The sequence below is a fragment of the Pipistrellus kuhlii genome, unplaced genomic scaffold, assembly GCF_014108245.1.
Source record: "Pipistrellus kuhlii isolate mPipKuh1 unplaced genomic scaffold, mPipKuh1.p scaffold_m20_p_10, whole genome shotgun sequence".
In the NCBI taxonomy this organism is placed as follows: Eukaryota; Metazoa; Chordata; class Mammalia; order Chiroptera; family Vespertilionidae; genus Pipistrellus; species Pipistrellus kuhlii.
Window position 1 is genome coordinate 37,388,521 of NW_023425405.1, and position 21,221 is coordinate 37,409,741.

Consider the following 21,221-nt stretch of genomic DNA (forward strand, 5'->3'; position numbering starts at 1 on the left):
CAGAAAGGCTGGGAATGTGGGTAAGAGGAGCAAGGAGGTTGATGTAAAGTGCAGGGCCCGGAGCACATCTGCTGTTTCCTTCTTCACGTGGGGTTCTCTTGAAGGGCCACGTGAACGGGGCCTCCCCATGGCCATCACATGCACCCCTGGTGTTGGACACAAACCCCTCTCCACATGTTTTCAGGGAATTTGTTCCACCTGATTTCCATGGGCCACTCTTTCTGAACGTGAATCTTAAAAAGAGAGGTTCATGGGCAGACCACAGACCCTCTCAATGCAGTTAGTTCCCTTACTAACTGACTACGAACTCTTTCTGCACTTAGCTCCGCAGGCTCATCTGGAGTTCTGATCCAGATTCTCCTTCCGGAAGGGTCTGAGCTCTTGGTAATCCCTTGTCCTTTGCAGTGACTACAGGACAAGAGAGGACTGAGGAGAGCCCAGTGGATTAGCTCAGTTCCACACACACTCTCCCCATCCGCCAATGTGTAAACGCAGCCCCTCCAGGATCCCTTACCCCTTTCCAAATGGGGCCCCTTCTTCCAGGAGGGTCCTCGAGGTTTTCGAAAGGAGATCTGAGCAGCTCACCTCCCTAGCCACCACAAAAGACAATGAGGGAAGTGTTTGTACTCAATGATGATAAAGAAACCCAGAATCTCCCTGCCAGTGTGGGTCAGGGGTTGAGTGTTGACCTATGAACCAGGAGGTCACAGTTGGAGTCCCAGTCAGGGCACATGCCCAGGGTTGCGGGCATGGTTCCTAGTAGGTATGCAGGAGGCAGCCAGTCGATCAGTGATTCTCTCTCATTATTGATGTTTCTATATCTCTCCCTCTCCTTTCCTCTCTGATTAGCAATTTAGAGTTAAATTTGCATCCTATAGCAAAGGACCAGAAGAAAAAAACTGGCAATATAGTTTTATGAGAATTGATAATAAAATAAAGAGTTTTAAGCAAGGAAAGGAGGGAAAATACAATCTAATTTTTATCTAATCTCTGATACAGAAAGAGCTTAAACAGATATTGAAACAAGAAAGCAAAATTCATACAATTATAATACTCATTTATTAAAATATATTTTTCTTGATTAAGAGAAATGCCATAAGTTAACGGGTGAATAAAAAAATAAAAAAATAAACCTACTTTTAATAGTCTTAAATAAAAATCTCATAATCTTATTTATTTTTATTTAAAAAGGCCAAGATTTTCTCCAACTTATGGCCAGTTTATAATTTATGATTCCCTATAGAACATAGCTTCCGTTCTGTTACTTTGGGCTCTTTTCTGTAAATAGTTTAACTTGGAGGGCACATCAGGAAGCAACACTGCTCAAAGCCGGTCATTCTATGGGAACTTGATTGAGGTTTTTTTTTTTTTTTCCTTTTTTCTTCATGTAACATGCCACAGTGGGTTTTTGGTTACACCTTCCTTAAACATGTTTTGGAATAAAATGATTGAGTCTGTGCTACAGGGAGGAGAAATCTGGGCCATCAATGTCCCATCTGTCTGTGATTAAGAGCACATTCCAAGTCTTTCCTCCTGAGCTGCTTGGCCAGGCCGCTCCGCCTGCACGGCTCCTCCTGGTGTGGCGGGCAGCAGCGTGGCCCTCAGGTTCCCCCTCTGCCAAGAACACGCTTCGGTAGCCCCCCGTCAGTGAGCGTTTAAGTTTGCATATTCAATCAACCAAGCAGAATAGCTAGCTCAACGCCACACCTCACCGCCTTGGCTTTACCCTTCCACGTGTGTTCTGCCAACTATAATACTGAAGGTTCCTACGTCCATCCTATTTTATGTGTTTTTTTGTGATCACTTAGTGTGATGATTTATTTTCCTCTTTCCTGACATGCTAGCAGTCATCCAGGTTTTATTTCTCTTCTCCTGAGGTAGACCTTTTAGACCCTGCCTCTGCCCTTTCAGACCTTATCTTTCCTTCTCCCCTGAGGGCTCTCATATTATCGGAATGGGACGTGCAGAAGGAGCAGGCAGGGGATGGGAACAAAAAAATGAAAATTGCCCTTTGCTTCCCGCATGGGGCGTGTACACTCCATTTTTGGCAAGGTACTGGCCTCGAAAATACCAGCGGAGTTAGAAGAGGAGACACCGGAGGGCTGGTAAGCCTCTCTCTCAACATGCTGGTCCTCTTTAACATACCAGGGGGGAGATGTGGCGATAGCAGGAACGGGAATGTGTGCTGGCGCCAGGCCGGGTCCTGTGGCGCCCTTCTTCAAGGTCACCCTCCTCCATTATTGCTTTCTGTGCATTTGTTTCTGAGAAGGGAATATATTCCGGTGGCTTAATATCCAAAGATTCAGAAAGAGCTTAAAAGATTCAGAAAAGTTTTATTTTCCTGCACAGCCCCTCATCCGCCTCATTGCCATGCCTGCTCCCCTACTACCTGTAGCCACGTTCACTAGTTTTTATGTATTCCTCCAAAATTCCCACACACAATGCAAAGAAATAACCATGTATGTTCTTAATCCCCCTCTTAACCTAAAATACACCAGGCTATCCAGGTTTCTGTACTTTTTAACAGACTTAGCAATGTTCCTCGGAGATCTTTCCCTTTCGATGAGTCATTTCCGTGTTCTTTGTCACCACAGCATGGTGTTACATGGCATGAAGGCAATGTCATCAACATCCCACTCTCTTATTAGTTTCCGTATTGATCCACCATTTCCTCATTAATGAGGAAATCCACCATTTCCTTATTAACGCGTTCCAACCATTTACTATGACTAATATCACTACAGTGAATAGCCTTATTTATGTCATTTTCTACCAATAGGAGTATCTGTGTAAGTTCTCAGATGTGGGACTACTGGGCCCTAGGGTATGTGCATTTTAATTTTGATATTTACAATAAGATCGCCCTCCTTTAGGGACCCCAGCAATTTCTACTTTCAAGCAGCCATGCGCCCATGCTTGTGTGCTGCAGCCCCACAAGCCCAACATGTGTTAGGCGTTTGCTTCTTGCCATGTACTTAAAGGAATGAATATCTTTATTTTTGTGAACAGTGTACTTGTATTGCTTGCCCATCCGCCCATGGGTGGCTCCTTTCTCACCGAGTTAGAGGAATTCTTTAAATGTTTGGGAGATGAGCTCTTTGTCTATGATATGAGATAGGCAAATCATGTTTTGCAGTCTGTCTTTGCTTTGCTTATGGTGCTTTTGCTTTGTGAACAATTTTCTTAAAATATATTATAGAGTGGGATAAAATAAACTGATAAACTAAATAGACCCAGAGATATAGAAACATGGAACAGACTGTTGAATAGCAGAGGGAAGGTGAGGGTGAGTAGGTGGGAAGAGATCAACCAAAGAACTTGTACGCACCTGTGCATAACCCACGGACACAGACAATAGAGTGGTGAAGGCCTGGGGTAGGGGGCGAGGACAGGCTAGAAGGGGTGCGGAGGGGAGAGGGGACATATATAACACTTTCAACAATAAAGATTGAAAAAACAAAAATATAAGGTGAGGCAAAAGTAGGTTTACAGTTGTGAATAGATGAAACAGAATTTATTCTTGTATTCTAGTTTATTAATTATTGTATTATTTTCTCTACTAACAACTGTAAACCTACTTTTGCCCCACCCTGTACTGTCTGCTCAGAGAGACCTTTTCTGGCCTTTGCATTGAAGAGGCCTCTTTAGCACTGCCTTCTCTTAGGGAATATGCAAAGGGGGCAGGAGGGAAGTAGTGTAACCTCCTATCTTGAGCATCTACTCAAAGCTCCTCCAAGTTCCATCTTGCCACTCCCTCTCTGCCCAGGCTCCCTGCTTTGCCCCGGGCTGCAGATTGGAAGCTCACACACAGGTAGAGCCTCCTGCTTCTGTGTGTAGGGATGGGTTGGGGATTGAGCATCGGCAGCTTTCCCTCTTCCTTATCAGGTTATTTCTGAAGGGCTAGGAACACTGAAGGCACAGGAAACAGGCATTTTCCTGAGCCCTCCAGGAACAATGGGGCATTGACACCACAGTCTAGTGCACATTTGATTCCTGGTCCAAAAGGAAGGCACTTGTCCAGGCCAGCTGCTCTCAGGGCAATAGCCAACGCCATGGCAGGGAGAAGCAAGTATCCACAGAAGAGGGCACTGCCCTGCCCTCAGGGCAAATGTGTGCCAACATCTTGAGGCTGTGACCTGGCATCTGATCCTCGGAGCAGTAAGCTCCAGAATGGAAACAAAGTTGACCGTGAGGGAAGGCATCCACAGATACCACTAGAATGGTTGGGAATCTTAGCAACAAAAGCATTGTTTCTAGAGAAGAGCATGGGCGGAGGAGAAAGAAGATAATGTCGTGGGAACAGGAGGAGAACTCTCAGCCTCGTTTTTTATGAACTGTGATGAACGGTGAACATTTGCTCGAGGGGCATTTACGAGCTACTCGGGGTAGGCCCCTCTGGCTCCTCCTGACTGGTGCGGTCTGAAAAAACACTTATGACCACCACACGGCCTTGTTCCAACAAACGACGTGAGACAGCTCACAGATAGTGAGCTGGTCAAAATACAGCCAGATAATATCCTCTGAAGTAAATGAAATGGATAAAGGGGCCAAGAATGAGTAAATACCCCAGACCAAAGTGCCTGTTCTCGGGGATGGAGCACGACTTTAGGTCTAGCTTTTTATCAGCAAACATGAAAAGCCAACACAGTGTCCATAAGATAGTAGCAAATGAACTGTGCGGGAGAAAGACAAATATGCCGATACAAAGTCCAACATGACATTATCCTTGAGAGTCATATAAAGAGGCCATTGTGCAATGTAATCCGCATTCTTCGAGTTGACATAATAACGAATTTCATAAAACGGCTTTGTAGCGTGCCCTTGATGCTGACCGATGGCTGCAAACCAAAGAGGAATTCTAGGATTCTGTACTGAAGATAAACCTACAGATGGACTTTGCTAGCTGTTAGCCTGGCTTAATTATAGGGTACATTTTAAAGGATCCGAGGAAACGATAAAAAGGACACAGAAAATCCTTACTGTTCCTTTATACATACTGTTTGCTACGGCTGATAGACATGAGGTAGCTTGGAGTACAATACTGAATAGCCTACATCTTGAGTTCAGTATTCCAGGGACCTAGGAAAAAAGTGGTCTTCATAGGACATTGAACCAGTATATAAGGGACATCTTTTGGGAGAAGTTTAAGGGTCCAATGATCAGTAGTTTCTGAGGGAATACTCTAGAGCTCGGCCAAGATTTTTCTCTAGGAATAAAAAAAAAAAAAAATGAATATGAACACTTAGACAGATGGGCCATTTAGTTTCCAAATTTCTGCTCGGTGTAACTGAGTGTTAATTAATATTAGTCTGGAAAATGTGTAAGGAAGGCATAACTAAACATAGGGGCCATTAAAAAAATCTCCTCCCCCAGCTCCTGAAAAGCATCCATAGAAAGCTCAGCTCTGAGTACAGTGATTTCCTGATGTTCTTCCAAGTTAAAGTATTTGCATTCATAATGAACATCAAAGTATCTGAATGAAGTGACTTTCTGTATAGAATTAATCGAAAGCTAACTGAAATTTGGAAAATATTAGTATATTGTGTCTCCCCCCTCCCCCAAACTCTTAAGAGCTCTATATATACTCAGCATATTAAATTTTTGTCAAATATTCATGCTAAAATTTTTTTTCACTTGTATTTTTTCTCTATATCTTTTGGCATATTGGTCTTACATTTTTATGCAATGGAATGTAGCAGTTCTGGTTTTACCTTTTGCTTTATCCCTAATGAGTCTTTCCTCATTTGGAGATAGTCACATACATTTTCTATTTTGTATTTGACAACTTTAAACCCATTAATCATCTTAAATGTCTTTTGGTATATAGAGTAGGAAAGGAATTTACTGCCCCTACCTCCATTGTTAGGCAAAATGTCTCTGAACTAAAGAATATCTCTGTCTTTCACTAGTAATGTGAAATCAAATCTTCTTTTAATTAAAATGTTTCTGTTTCCTATTCTATTAACCTATATATTTTTGAATCTATTATTTCACAGTTATAATTAGACACTTATACACACTGTTAACAGTGTGTAAAATATCTAATTGGACAAGTCCTACCCCTTACATTATTCTATTTAAATTTTTCCTTGGATAATCTTGCCAGGTATTGTTTCTTTATAGTTTTTCACTTTAAATTTATTTTTATTGATTTCAGAGAGAAAGGATAGAAACATCCATGATGAAAAAGTATCCATCGGTTGCCTCCTGCATGCCCCCCTACTGCAGCCCATGTCTGTGCCTGATTGGGAATCAAACCATGACCTCCTGGTTCACAGGCTGACACTCAATCACTGAGCCACCCAAACGGGCTCCACTTTAAGTTGTGTAGTCTCTGAGAAAGTGCACCAAGTACTAGACCCCTCAGACTTCAACAAAATGTTTTTAATCACTTTTTATCTTCTGAGTGATAGTGTCCTAAAGCAGGGGTGACATGGAAGGAGGCAAGGAGAGGGGAAGGTGGGTTCTTAGTTCTAGTCTGCTCTCTCCACACCAGAGATGCTGTCACCATTTAATTCCTGGTTTACCTGGGAAAACATCTTGCCACTCAGCCTATCTAGTGTCACAGAGGAGAGGCTATTTCTTTTATTAGCAGGACTTTGACCCTATAAATTATCAAACAAAACAAAAAACCAGACTGGCCTACTTATGACGAAAACGTACAATAAAAAAATCAATTATTTACTGTGAGTAGATAGGAAGCAAAACAAAGAGGGCTAAATATTTTAAAAAGTTTTAGATATAGAATCAAACTTCATTTTTATTGTATGATGGGATAAGCCTTTAATACAACATAAGCATTTATATTATACTATTGGACAACATAAGCATTTATACTATTGGAGATATCTTAAATTGAAAATAAAAAACAAAGGGAAATAAATCTAGTTATGACATTTTTTCTTCTTGGTTTATCTTAAATTTGGAATAAATGTCTTAATACAAGCTTTTTTTATTAAGAAGTATAATAAAATGGAAGATTTTTCATTGAGATGTTCAGTACAATTTAATCTTTGAATCCTTTAAAAACAAGGGGTATTTGATTTGTTTCATAGTCCCCAAAATTCTTCATAATTATTACTTTTGAACCTTGATAAAATACCAGAATAACATTTTAAAAAAATATTTTAAGACAACTATTCTTAACATATATGTAAAATTCAGGTGTTCCAACTTTTGTCATATTCAGAGTCTGGTATTATTATCTATGGCATTTCCATAACTGCCACTTGAGTCTCATTTTCATGAAAAGATAAAAGAGTGTTATTAATTTTTTACAAGAATTAAAACCAAAAAACTTTTCTAGAATTCAGTCTTCAACCCCACAATTTTGAAATGTAATTGACATCACTTCCTTTTCTGGATACCATTTTTTCCATGAGAAAAATGAACCAGAATACACTTTGCCAAGTAAGTTTTCCCAAATAACAATTATACTAAGAATGAAGAACAAATTAGGTCATATATTTTATTCAGTCACTTTGAATGTCTTTACAGATAAATATTCAAACTGGTAAGATGGGTGTATTTTCAATCAAAATCAACTTTATTTCAGTCTTTGCAATTAAGCTAACAAGGTCATTTTCTCTTAAATGATGTGAAAAATTCAATCTTTCTCTTTAGTTTCAAAAGTCTCTAGGTATGGTGCCACCTAATCTCCTATCGTATAGCAGGCTCCCATGTGACATATCTAAATCATCATGCAAAACATTGAACTGTCTGTAATTCATGCCATAGAACACATTCAGCTTGTATCAATGACTATATCCAGAATGCATTCTACTTTTAAAGTTTTATATAGAGTAAAGTCATTCCTAGGGAATGAAATGAGTAGACCTGAGTTTCTTGTGAAAAATCACTAATTTTAGTTTCACTTTATAAGTCCAGGAATCATCATAATAGTGCTTTCTGTTATATTTATTAGTTATTAACTTTATTGATATTATTAGCCTCTATCAAACTTTAAGATTTTTCTCAATCCAATCAATCATTAAACCATTTCCTTATAATGAACCTGACATAGGTGCGTTTCTGAGTTACATTAGAATTCTCACTAAAAGCCCAAATAAATTTAACAAGAATTATTGTTAATATCTGGGCTCCCACAAATTATACTTTTAAAGTTCTCAACCCTATCTCCATATACTAAGGGAGATAACAGTTTTCCCAATTAGCCTTCTATTTTAAAAAGATTATTTATTTTTGGCATGTAATTTTTGCTACAGTCAATGGATATGCTTTTAAAACTTACCATCTGTTAAATGTTTTCATGCATTTTTCCACTAAAATATATATCTGAATTTCACAGCATGAATTAAAAAAATATTTAAATTCAAGTCTTATTGAAATTTCAGGCTTTCATTTAATACATTAATATGAATTTACATATACTGGCACTCACATATTCATTTCTGTGTGTTTACTGGCAATTGTTTCTAGTGCTTATTTCACAATATCTCTTTTCAAAGTAGTATTCTTTGACATAGTCACACTTTGTCTGTTAAACACGGGAGTACTTTTGATTTCCACTAAAAGTACAATCTTTCTTTTTTAATATACATGTCTTTCTTGTTTTATCTTTTTATCTTCCTACTTTTGATGGTGACATGAGTCCAAAAAAGTAATTTTCTACTATAATAAAAATAATAGTGTAAATGCAATGGCACTTTCTTGAATAGAGCAAGAAAATAAGTAATTACAGGACCCACAGTGAGTTAAAGACTTATGCTCTACTTGGTAAGCTGGAGCTAAGCTCTGCTGGCAGTTACTATCAAGAGAGCAAGACCATCACCCTGCTGAGAGCCACTATTCATTTACCTGGCTACATAAGTGGGTTAAAAAATTTTAAATAACATCATATAAATTAAAATCCTAAATACCAAATAAAGTATATCTTTAGCCTCTCGTCCAAATGGCTAAAGAAAAGAAAAAGTATTTTCCCAACTGCCCTCTCATCTGCAGGGCTGCTAAACTGCCTTGAATGGTGTTGGTATTTGACAATATTTTGTGCAGTAATCATTAATTCATTCATTACAGCAAGTAAGTGAGGCATTGTTCTAGAAGCTGGGGATACCATAGTGAATAAAACAGAAAAAATCGCTGTCCTTAGAAAGATTCTGTTCCAATGAGGGAGAAGATGAAAAATAAAAGGCACATAAGTAAAAGTATGTCAGAACTATGGAGACAAATAAAGCTATTACAGTGATGCAGGAAAGAGCTGGTAGTCTTTTGGAACAGGGTGACCACATTGGAGCTGTAAAAGTGGTTGAATTATTGAATTATGGCTATATTTTGAAGTTGAAGCTGACAAGATTTACTAAAACATAAGATGTTAGTGTGAGAGAATAGTCAAATTTTTAAAGTCTGAGCAACGTGAAGGATGAAATTGCCATTTATGGAGGAGAGATTGTGGGTGTTCTCATTTGTTTTGGTCAGTAGTAAGAAAAGCTTAGTTTTCGTTTATTCCTGTTAAATTTGAGTTGTCTTTTAGATAGTCAAATGGTGATGTAAAGTAGGCAGGTGGTTATTGGAGTTTGAACTTCAGGGAAGGGGCTCAGGCTGAAGATATAAATCTGGTAGTCATCAGCATGAAGTCATGTGACTAGGTGATACCATGTAAGTGCAAGTGTGGAGAAGGCAAGTCTTCAGACTGAGCTTTGGGATTTGCAGTTTAGAGGCCGAGGGTGGGAAAATGACCCAGGAAACAAGACCTTGAAGAAATGGCTACAGAGGTAGGGAGAAAACAGGAGATGGTGGTCTGAAAGCACAGCGAAGGAGGATGGTTGAGAAAGGAGGTAGTGAATCAATTGTGTCAAAGACTGCTCACAGGTCAAGTAAGGTGAAGACTGAGGACTGAGAACCTGTCATTAGATTTAGCAATCTGGAGATGCTTGCTGATCTTGACAAGAGCAGTTCAGGTATGTAGAAGAAGATAAAGGAGGCAGCAGCTTTGGGAAGGCAAGAGATAAGGGAATTTTGTTTTTAAGATGGGAGAAATAAAGCCAGAACCTCTTAACTGATGGTCTTGATCCTGGGGTTGCAATCTTACTGAGGAGATTGAAATAAAACAAAAATAACAAAATAGTGAGACCAGGTAATTGACATTAGAATAGTTTAAGAGGATTATAAAGTATTGGTTTCCCAGAGAAGATGAGTTTAAATTCTACTTAAAAATATAAGTTGACTTTAGGTAGATGAAAAGAAATGGAGCAAAGGGGGGCGGGGGGGGGGGGGAGGAAGGAAAAAAACCCCCAGTATGACATTTGAGCAAGATTGGCCTGGATGAAATTCAAATTAAAAAGAGATGGGTGAAAGACCTGGAGAGCTAAGTTCTGCCTTTATTATTTTGGCGATGAAGATAAAAAAAGTTAAATAATCCCATCTCTGGTAGCCCTAGAATTAACAATTAAAATCTTGTTAATAACTTTATGATTATTTTTAGCAATTTTTAACTAGAAAATTCTCTCAAATGTCTTCTTAATAAGCACCAGTAGGTATTAGTGAAGTTAAAGCTAAAACAACTAGATGATTTAAATAGTTACTATGAAGCATGGGGGGAAAAAAGTTACTCTACACATGATAGAAACACTTAAGAACCACAAATTTCTTTTTAAAGTGTTGATTGTATCCCATCTCTGGAATGGTATTTTATAAATAAAATGTAAGACTTAAAACTAATCTATTATATATTTTATAGCTCATAATATCCCCAACTCTTAATTTTGGAAAAATTACACTACTTTATGGTTGTAACTTTTAAGGAAGTTTTATGATATTTCTAATTCATATCATGACACTAGAAGAAATTTCATGAAAGGCAAATATAAATTTAAAGTGCTTTTCAACTATGAGTTATCTTAAAAAGCTTTCACCAATCCTCAAAATCATCCTAAATATTACCAAACTTATTATTTAGAATTTTTAAAGTTATCAAGATTAATCCTGCAGGTAACTAACCAAGTGTTTTTCTCCAACAAGAAAAGCTATTTGGTGGAGCCATCTGAGCCTGCCAAAATTTCTATCATGTGTACGTAAAACATGGTAGTGTATTAGCGATTTACTACTGTTCAACATAAAAATTCCAACTGGGCTCTCCCAAGGTTTTCTAGATTGGTGAAAGTTCATATCTATAGGGGGAGGGACAATCTAAAGGAAGTGGCATTCTCCTAGGAATGTGCACATTCTTTGACAAATTGGCTTTTATTAAGTATCTATTACATGGAGGTTCTATCGTAGGTCCTATGGTTTTATTTAGCCTTAATGGTTCACAATCTAGTAAAGATATGAGTACAAATAGATGTACTTATCATTAAAAATTTTACCAGCCTTAAAAGCCCTATGCTAACATTTGAAATGATTAAGCTTACTTGTGGAGGGAAATAAATCTCCCATCTTTAAAGTTTTAACTGGTCAACTTGTTTCACAACAAAATGGTAGGGCATAAAAGTTATTTTATACCAGCACCTCAAGCAAACAGTAGGATCTAGTTTGTAGGTATAGTGAATGGTTTTAGGTGAAGGCTCTGGGTTTTTAATGCTTTGTTGCCTATCCATAAAAATGGGAAGGTTTGTCAAAGGAAACAGGGAAGGATTGGGGTAAATTTGAGGCAGGTGAGTACCTTTTAGGGCCAACAGTAGAGTTTTCAATGTGATTTATATTATAGAAAATCTGAGTTTAGAGAACCTCTGTGCTTTATCTCAATTTCAGCATATCTAAATATTGTTAAACATCTTTTCCTAAAGAATGGTATGACTGAGGAAAGCATCTAGTTAGTATCTGAGTCAGAGCAGAAAAAATATGAAAACCTATACTATATACAGATATTATCATTGTGGCAACTTCCACCGTATTTATCTCTTATCCATAAAAACTCATAAAGAAAATGAATAGAACATATTTTAATTACAACTGCATTATATTTTAACAATTTTATATAACTATATATAAAATGAAGCAGTGGGGGATATTAAATAAGAGCATGTGATGAAGAAGCAGGGTTTACCAGTTAAGTTTTAGGCTCGAGTTCAAAAAGGAGAGAAACCTATTCACTCTTAGGTATCACTGTTGGAGACAAAAGTGCTTCCAAAACCAGAAATACTGATCATCTTTCTTCTTCAATTGTTTCATCAGGAAGAATCTTTTTCAGGTGACAAAACTTACAAGCTAAATTAAAATGCACTCTACTCATTGGCAAGCCACACCAGCAAGAATAATGTGATCACAGTACTTGGAAGTTTTTGATTTATAACTATACTATTCTCTACTTATAAGGCTGCGGTCTAGGAGGCAGAACAATGAATCATTACAATTGTCTATCTGGGAAATGTCAAAGATTAAGTAAGGGCAGAAGAAGAGAGAAAAGAAAAGAACACACATTTCTGTCTTAGAAATAGTCCTCAGTTAATGAGAAGATATCACTAGCACATAAATCCAGTGCTAAAAAAATGTTAAATTTTTAAAATCTTCAAGTAAAACTACTAATATATCATAATGCTTAAACTTCCTGAACAGATTATTCTCCAAAGCTCTGATAACTCAGTTATTCCTTTTTTAACTATCACACTGATCTACACTGAGTTTGAGAAAGCAAATTTAAATTGAGAAAATGAATTAGACATTTAAATCAATCATTAATGGATCCAGCTTTTTAAAAAAGAACACACAGTTTAATTGATACTTTGCCATACAAAAATAAGCATCCACAGAACGTTTATTTACTGTTTAAATTACTCCATATTTCATATACAATGAACAGAAAATATGTTTTACCCCACACATGATAAGAGCAAACAAGTGCAACCTTTCAAACATTAAAAGTCGGAATAAAATCTGTACAACAGATAAATAAACTCATACCTCAAACAGCTGTAACAACACCAAACCAAGCTAACCCAAACCAAAACATATATTGTCCAAAGTCACTGGTTTACTTAAAATTCTACTGAAGGTCATTATCTCAATCGTAACAACTTGAATCTTTACTAGACTGCACAAGTTTAGATTGATAAATATTTTTTAAAAATAGGAGGGAGTAATAAGAAAAAAAAAAGATTATAAAGAACTTTCCAAACATTGGAAATAATATACAAAATTAGGGGAAAACATATTAAATGGATCCACAGGGTAACTAGTATTACACTGATATAGCTTAAAGAAAAGAAACAGGTGAATGTTTGAGTTGGAAAGAAAATTTGGCCTTTTTATAAAAAGAAGTAATAGCATCAACAATGACAAAACCCTTTAATGGAGCCTAGAATAACTGTGAGACCAAGTGTACAAATATTTAGGCTTGTATATCTGAGAACCACAGTTAGAAAAAAACCATGTCAGGAAACAGCAACAGAACAAGAACATATAAATTAACGGCTTACTATTCATCACTCCACTTCATTGCAATATGGCAAGAAAACAACACTGTAGTCATTCTTGAGAAAGTTTTCAATGAAGTAGGAATTACCACGATGAATATCAGTGTAGACAATCTTATCACAAATTTAGTAAATATCAAAACAGTGTGACACTAAACTAATTATCTCTATTTTTTTTTTTTTTTTTTACTGGAAAGGCAATTATTTCCCTGCCTTCACATGTTAACTTAAAATCACTTATAAATGGAAATATAGATCCAGTAGAAAAAACTTTTCACATGCAATCTTCTACAATGCATTCTGCTTCATCAATTTTTTTTTCTCAGTATTTCACATTGAATATGTACATTTTCTATATATTCAACCATACACATTCAACAGACATCACTGAGCTGTCCTCTTACTGCACACATTTTCATTTACCTATACAATTATATCTCAAGATGAATGATTTTCTCCTCTAAGCAGGCAACAGTTAGCTTGAAGAGTTTGAGTATTTTAAAATTTTAGCAACTTAATATCTTGATTTATCTTGAATGGATGATAAGATGAGGAGTCCACAAAAAAATGCAGCTGTACATGCCAACCTCTTCAATAGAGATGAGTTATCTTTAGGAATAATGATCTGTGCAAGATCATTAGTGATCTGAGAAATTTCATGCGCCACACAAACGAATATGAAAGTGCTGACGATGATGTTGAGCATGGGGTTTCCAGGTATGAGTACTAAGATGCCCCTCGTGTCTGCTGCCAGCCATATGTGATATTGGCAAGTAAATAGCTAGGAGGAAAAACATTTCAAGTTAGATACGTACAGAAGGTCCATGAATATAACACAGTTTTTCCTAACTTAAACATCTGATAGCATTATCACGTTAGCAGACTTCTCCAAAACCTTTCAATTCTGTTTCACTGCTGGTTCTGAAAAGCCTACTGCAGAGTCTCAAAGTCCCGAAGAAATGAACCACAGGGACCTGCTAATTTACAAAATTCTTTGTATGGCATCTGTCTTTGCAAGACAGTTGTCTGGACTCCTGTATTCAGTCAGACCTCAAGTAAAGAATGACTCCCGTGTGTGTGTGTGTGTGTGTGTGTGTGTGTACCTAACTACAAACCTTTGTGTGTCCATATATGTATATATTTATGAATGTTTATGTAGGTATAGATTTTCATTGGAAATAGCATAGTGTTTAAGATGTTCCCATGTTTGCTATGTATGGATCACATTCATAATAGATCACTTTCATATGTTTCTGAAGTGTATTTTAAGTTCCATGAGTATATATATTAGACGACACCACTATTTATTTTTATTGTGATTACAAATGTGGTTCTTTCATCACATTGCTTCAAAATATCAGAGTAGAAATATGCTTAAGATACTTCAACAAATATGAAGACTATGACATTTCTATATTTTAAAAGAAACACTAAATAGTAAATTAATTCAATTAAAGTTTATAAAACTCTCATGTTTTAAATATTAAGGAGCATACAAAATAAATATTCTACAGTCCACTGAATGACTTGGTAAGTCTCGCATGATCAAGATTTTTAAATTCTATGAAATCTGATACTTAAAAAATAATAGAACATTTATTCAAGAACTCAAAAGGGACATTCATTTCCCTATTTTATTTTAGTTAATCCTCACAGGAGGGTATTTTTTATATTGATTTTTACAGATTGGAAGGGAGGGAGGAGGAGAAGGATGTGAGAGAGAGAGAGAGAGAGACAGAGGGAGAGATATGAGAAAGACAAATTGATTGGTTGCCTCCCACACGTATTCTGATTGGGGCAGGGGGATCAAACCTGCAACCCAGGTACATGTCCTTGACCAGGAATCGAGCTCTCGACCCTCAAGTGCTTGGGGCTGGTGCTCTAACCTCTTAGCACATGGGCCAGGGCTTATTTCCCTATTATAAAGACGACAACTAAATAAGTCTTATACTAAAAAATGTACCTTTTAAATAATCATATGCTCTAAAATTTATCTTTTATGATCACAATATAAATTCTGTTTTAAAATATTCTGTTTCAAATACAGCTCAGAATAGTCAGAATGTATTTCAAAACCTACTTTAAACTGATTTTGTAGATTAATTTCACATTAGGTTTTATACACAGAATGTAATGAGTTTTAAAATTTCACCAAAATTTCCAATTATAAGGATGCATTTTATTATGCTAAGAATTATAACCATACTTAATAACGGAGATGAACAAATTAAAATCCTCTTAGCTGATTTCATTTATATCTATTTCACTTTTTTCTCTCCTGATCTCAGCATCTTGGTTGTACTTAAAAGCTCAAGACAGTATAAAGAACACTGTGAAAATCATCTACGTCTAGTCATTTAAATAAAGCTGTAAAACATTACATATGTTACTGCTTTTGAAAGTACTCAATTTCCTCCCTATAATTCCATAAGTAACATAGCTTTGATTGAAAAAATGTCAGGTTGTCCTGACTGGGTTGGAATATCCTCCAGTACACCAAAAAGGCTGAAGGTTTGATTCTCGATAAGGGTGTGTATAGGAGGCAACTGAATGATGTTTCTCTCTCATATCGATGTTTCTCCCCTCCTCGACCCCTTCCTCTCTATAAAAATTACTAAAAACATATACTTGGGTGAAAATTAAAAAATAAAAATAAAAGCATGTTAGATTTACACATACACACATATACAAACATATACACACACACACACACACACACATATGCACATAAACATATATATTTAACACTTGGCTGTGTAAGATAGAGCAAAATATTAATGTACCAACCTCTAATGAAATTTTTCCAAACCAAGCAAAAAATGAACTGTAAACAGAACGGGCATATCCAGGAATATTCCTTATTAGAATAAAGGCTAAAATCTGAAATAAAAAAACCACAAAGGTAAATAATCTGTTTATTAAAAGAATTTTTGCTTTCCTTCAAGTCTTAATATATTCTTTATATTCTTAAACTTGATACATACAAAATGCTCTCCCCCCAATTGATTAGCAAGTTATTTTTGTTCTAGAATGTATACAAACTCGATTTTTTAAGCATGTGGTCTGATACTGCATACCAGTGCAGATACTAGGTAGTACATGGTTGAGCAGTTTATTTTATGCTTATTAAAAAAAAAAAATGAACCCACTCGGAGGCTCTTTGTGAAGAGGGAGATGATATATTTATGTGGCAAAATTTACAAAAGCTCATGATATAGTTTTGCTTCTTCCATAATAATCCTAGATACTCTCCCTGGGGCTCTTTGCTGGGCTACTCGTTTTTCAGGCCTTGGCTTAGACATTGTTTTCTCCGAGAACCTTGCTGTGACATCAAGATGGGTTAGGAAGAAGTCCCATGGTTTCCAAAGCACCCAGTTAATCACTACACTACCGCAATGTCCATGAATACCTGCCAGCAGAGGTGTCTGCAAACATGTAAATCTGATCGGAATTGTCTCTAGCCTCTACCCACCTCCCAGTCTCCAGCACACACTGACGAATGTGGTATATGCTCCTTCCTGCTGCCTGCTGTGCCTTCCTCCCTCCAAATCAGCTGAGATTTCTCAGGGAAATCATCCCTGACCTACACTCCAACCCCACCTAGGTAATATCCCCTCATGATGGTCTATTATTGCATCATGTACTTCTCTTTATAATTATATGATTATTATCTGTAATTGAAGAATGTAGGCTTGATAAGGACATAAAGTAAGTCTGATTTGGTAATCACTATATCCTTCACCATAATATCTAGTACATATTGGAATCAAATATTTGTTAAATGATTAAAAATTTGTTAAAAGCAAATACGATAAGTAAAATTAACATTTCCTAAGTGCCTCTTAAGTGACAAATACTGATCATTTCCATACATTTAATAAAACAACCCCTTTAAAAGATTTTAATATCCCTGTTACAATAAAGGAAACTAGAGCTTAGAAAGTTTAAGTAATATAACTACATTTTAAATAGTTTGATCTCAAATTTCTTTGCCGCTAAAGATGGTGTCCTTAACAAGAATTAAGAAACAATTTCTTCAAATCAAGATAATTACCTGTACCACAGAAACAGATGGGTGGAGCTCATTGCACTCGGCTTTGTTCTTACAACTGCTAGCCCAGATGGAATAGGTCTAAGACAAAACAAAAAAATACGCGAATAGGTTCACAAACGCAGTTAGGCCTTAAAGAGGCAGCATTCTCAGGAAATGCTGACGTTTTCTTTATCACATTATGCTTCATATTATATGTGAAGTAAAAGCTTCAGTAAAACTTCCCCCAGGTGTTCTCATCACTGGTTTGGTGTCTCCACTGCCCAGACATAAAGCTCAGAGAGGGGCTTTGGTCTATGCTGTTCTGGGAACAGTGATTCCTAGGCAGTGGTGGCTCTTCGTGTCAAACACCTTACGTTATATTTCTTCCCAAATTTATTACCATTTTAAAAATTCCTATTTCTCTTAGTTTTCAGTTATTCTTCAATTTAACAGAATTTATGTTCAATTGGAAAACAAAAATAAAAAGAATTTTTAAATATTTTATTTATTTATAGGTTCAATTCCTATCTCTTAAAGAAAATTTTGTAAACCAATTAGGATGTTGGAAAATTAGAATATTAAATTTTGAAACTTACCAAGAAAGAAACTACTGAAATAAACAATAGAACATTTGAAATTTTGTTTGAAAAAAGAGGTTCACCCTTTCCTTCAGAAAGTATTTGACGCTTCTGTAAAGTCAGATAAGTGAAAGCAAACAACATTCCATGAAAGACTACCTGAAAAGTAAAGAGAGAAAAATTTGTTTTAAACAGCTACTTTCCAATAAGTAGCAAAAAATGTGGTAAATTATAAAAATATGTATAAAAGTAATTAAGTTAAAAGTTTATTTTCAGAGTTTCTAGATCTTAAACTTCAAGAGTAAAAAACTTCAAGCAATGAGATAAAGCCTATGATTGCTACAAACTATCAGCAAAGGAAAAGCCAAATCTCTTGTAATGAGACAAACTGGCTCGAACTGAAGAAATAATGCAAGTGAAGAAATAATAAAAATTTAAAAATGTTAATATAAAACTATTCTGAATGCATATGATAAAATTTAATTGTATTCATCCAAGATAAAGCATTTTATATTGGTACTTCTTTCAACAGAATAAGGCACAGGACAATAAAACTACCAAGTTCATATGTTCAAATAGGAGAATATGCACATAAGAGTGGTGAAAACATGGTGAATCAGAGAGCTTTCTTTTTAAATAAAGACTTGATGTGAACTACCATATCATAGTAGACTGCTCTAGTGAGGAAGTTGAGAATTTAAAATTATATTTAATGAAAAGACCTTTGCAAAGCTTTTTATTAATAACTAGAGGCCTGGTGCATGAAATTTGTGCATGGGGGATGGGGCGAGTGTCCCTCAGCCCAGCCCTCTCCAATCTGGGACTCCTCGAGGGATGACCGATTGCCTGGTTAGTGGGACTAAACGGGCAGTCGGACATCCCTCTGATAATCCAGGACTGCTGGTTCCCAACTGCTTGTCTGCCTGCCTTCCTGACTGCCCCTAACTGCTTTTGCCTGCCAGCCTGATAACTCCCTAACCATTCCCCTGACAGCCTAATTGATGCCTAACTGCCCCACTGCCAGCCTGTTTGCCCCTAACTGCCCTCCCCTGTAGGCCTGGTCACTCCTAACTGCCCTCCCCTGAAGACCTGGTCCCCCCACTGCTCTCCCCTGCAGGCCTGGGTTCCTGCCAACTGCCCTTCCCTGCAGGTTTGGTCGCCCCCAACTTCCCTCCTCTGCCGGCTTGGTCACCCCTAACTGCCCTTCCCTGCAGGCTTGATCACCCTCCCAACTGCCCTCCCCTGCTGGCCATTTTGTGGCGGTCATCTTGTGTCCACATAGGTGCAGCCATCTTGTGTTGGAGTGATGGTCAATCTGCATATGTCTCTTTTATTAGTTAGGACAGAGGCCTGGTGCATGGGTGGGGGCTGGCTGGTTTGCCCTGAAGTATGTCCCGGATCAGGGTGGGGGTTCCCTTGGGGCCTGGGGCAGCCTGGGCGAGGGGCCTGTGGTGGATTGCAGGCCAGCCAAGCCCCCTGGTGACCCAAGTGGAGGCCCTGCTATCTGGGGTTTATTTATCTTCTACAATTGAAACTTTGTAGCCTGGAGCGGAGCCAAGCCTTCTTTCTGCTCACTCTGTGGCAGCCACCACTTCTGTTGGGATTTATTTATCTTCTATAATTGAAACTTTGTAGCCTTAAGTGGAGGCCTGGGCTGGCCAGGATGTGCAGAAAGCTTGGTTTCCTCCATTGCTGAGGGCAACCCTAGCCTCCTGCTCTTTACAGCTCCGTGACTGCTGCCATTTCTGTTCGGATTTATGTATCTTCTATCATTGAAATTTTGTAGCCTTGAGTGGAGGCCTAGGCTGGCAAGGGCAGGTGGAAAGCTTGGCTTCCTCTATTGCCGGGGAAACCCAAGCCTCCAAGCCTCTCTCCTGCTCCCTGTGGCCATTGCCATCTTGGTTGGGTTTATTTGCATATTCACTCCTGATTGGCTGGTGGGCATGGCTTGTGGGTGTAGCAGAGTGATGGCTAATTTTCATATTACTCTTTTATTAGATAGGATTAATACATGGTTTTGAAATGCAATGCAGTTTATTGGAAAATGCACAGTAATGGGAACCAAGCAATGGGCCAGAAATAGGCACCAAGAAAACATTTGTTGAATGAAAAATGGGATAAGTGAAAGAAGGGAGGAAAAGGGGAAAGAGTAAATAAAGGGTATTTAATATGTATCCAGTGCCTATTATTTAACAAACACTGTGCTGGATGTTTTATATTTTGTTGGTCAACTGAATGAATCTTAACCATCCTTCCAAGATTAAATTCATGAAATCACCCATGATACCACTCTTTCTTCTTTTCAAATTTCTACCTCTAATTTCATACTACATACCTAATACCCAATTATAAGTAGTAATCTTGGGTTTTAAACTAGATTTTAAGATTTAAGAGCCTGGAGGTATGTCTTCTTTCTCTAATATAGCCTTTATCATACCAACACTAGAGCATATATTGGGACTCAACACATATTGTGAATGGCTGAAGCATAAAAGTATATGATGGATCACCTGTAAGTCAAAATTATAACTCAAAGGCCACTTTATAGACATTTTTACTGTATTTTTCTGCTAATATACATGCATACCCTTTCTCTGCTTTAAAAAAGTAGAGAAAGAGAGCTGTTTTGACTTAGCATATCAACATGTTTCCTTATTCTAAAACTAAAATTAAAAAAAATTCCAAATAATTTTTTAAGAGTACAATATGAAATGGTAAATACATACGTAACGGTCTAATCTCCATCTGAACCACCATTCATATACATTTCCTTTTAGTTCAAAACACTTAGACAATGGCCAAAGAGAAAAGATCTTCTCAAATGCACCCTGAAAAAAGGAATCCAGGAAATAAATTAAAATGGTACAAGTTAATACTTGTTTTGCAAATCATTATAAATAACAATTTTCTAAAGTTAGAATTATATAAGGATCACTCACAGTTTTTAGGTTTTCTTTATTTAACCTAAAAATATCACTTCATTTGAAATTCAATTAAAAAGAAGTTTATTTTACTGATGGCTAATAAAGACGACAAAACATTTTTGTTAATTTACTTTTACTGAGTATGAAAGGATACTGAGACTGAAAATTTTGAAAAGAACAAGCTGGTAATTGGAAAATTATTCCATTTAAAAATTTAAATCTAGTACACAAAACAGCTAATATTTACTGATCAAAACACAAAAAATACAAAAAGCTTCAGCCAATATGCCATAAATAACCTAAGAAATGATAGTTAAGG

General features: G+C 36.9%; 1 protein-coding gene across 4 annotated transcripts in view; it reads right to left on the reverse strand.

The window, feature by feature from the left end:
- Positions 1-12,691: 12,691 nt before the first annotated feature.
- CASD1 (CAS1 domain containing 1) overlaps positions 12,692-21,221 on the reverse strand; it is a 37,874-nt gene continuing 29,344 nt past the window's right edge. For 3 of the 4 annotated variants that reach the window (XM_036429398.2, XM_036429396.2, XM_036429399.2), the window contains 5 exons: positions 20,705-20,806; positions 17,997-18,137; positions 17,422-17,499; positions 16,155-16,247; positions 12,692-14,148 (listed from right to left, as the gene is read on the reverse strand). In XM_036429398.2, the coding sequence (XP_036285291.1) occupies positions 13,882-14,148; positions 16,155-16,247; positions 17,422-17,499; positions 17,997-18,137; positions 20,705-20,806 (681 nt within the window). In that variant the 3' untranslated portion in view covers positions 12,692-13,881. Of the gene's footprint in view, positions 14,149-16,154; positions 16,248-17,421; positions 17,500-17,996; positions 18,138-19,976; positions 20,489-20,704; positions 20,807-21,221 lie in introns of those variants that run through there. The other variant, XM_036429400.2, reaches the window with a different exon arrangement.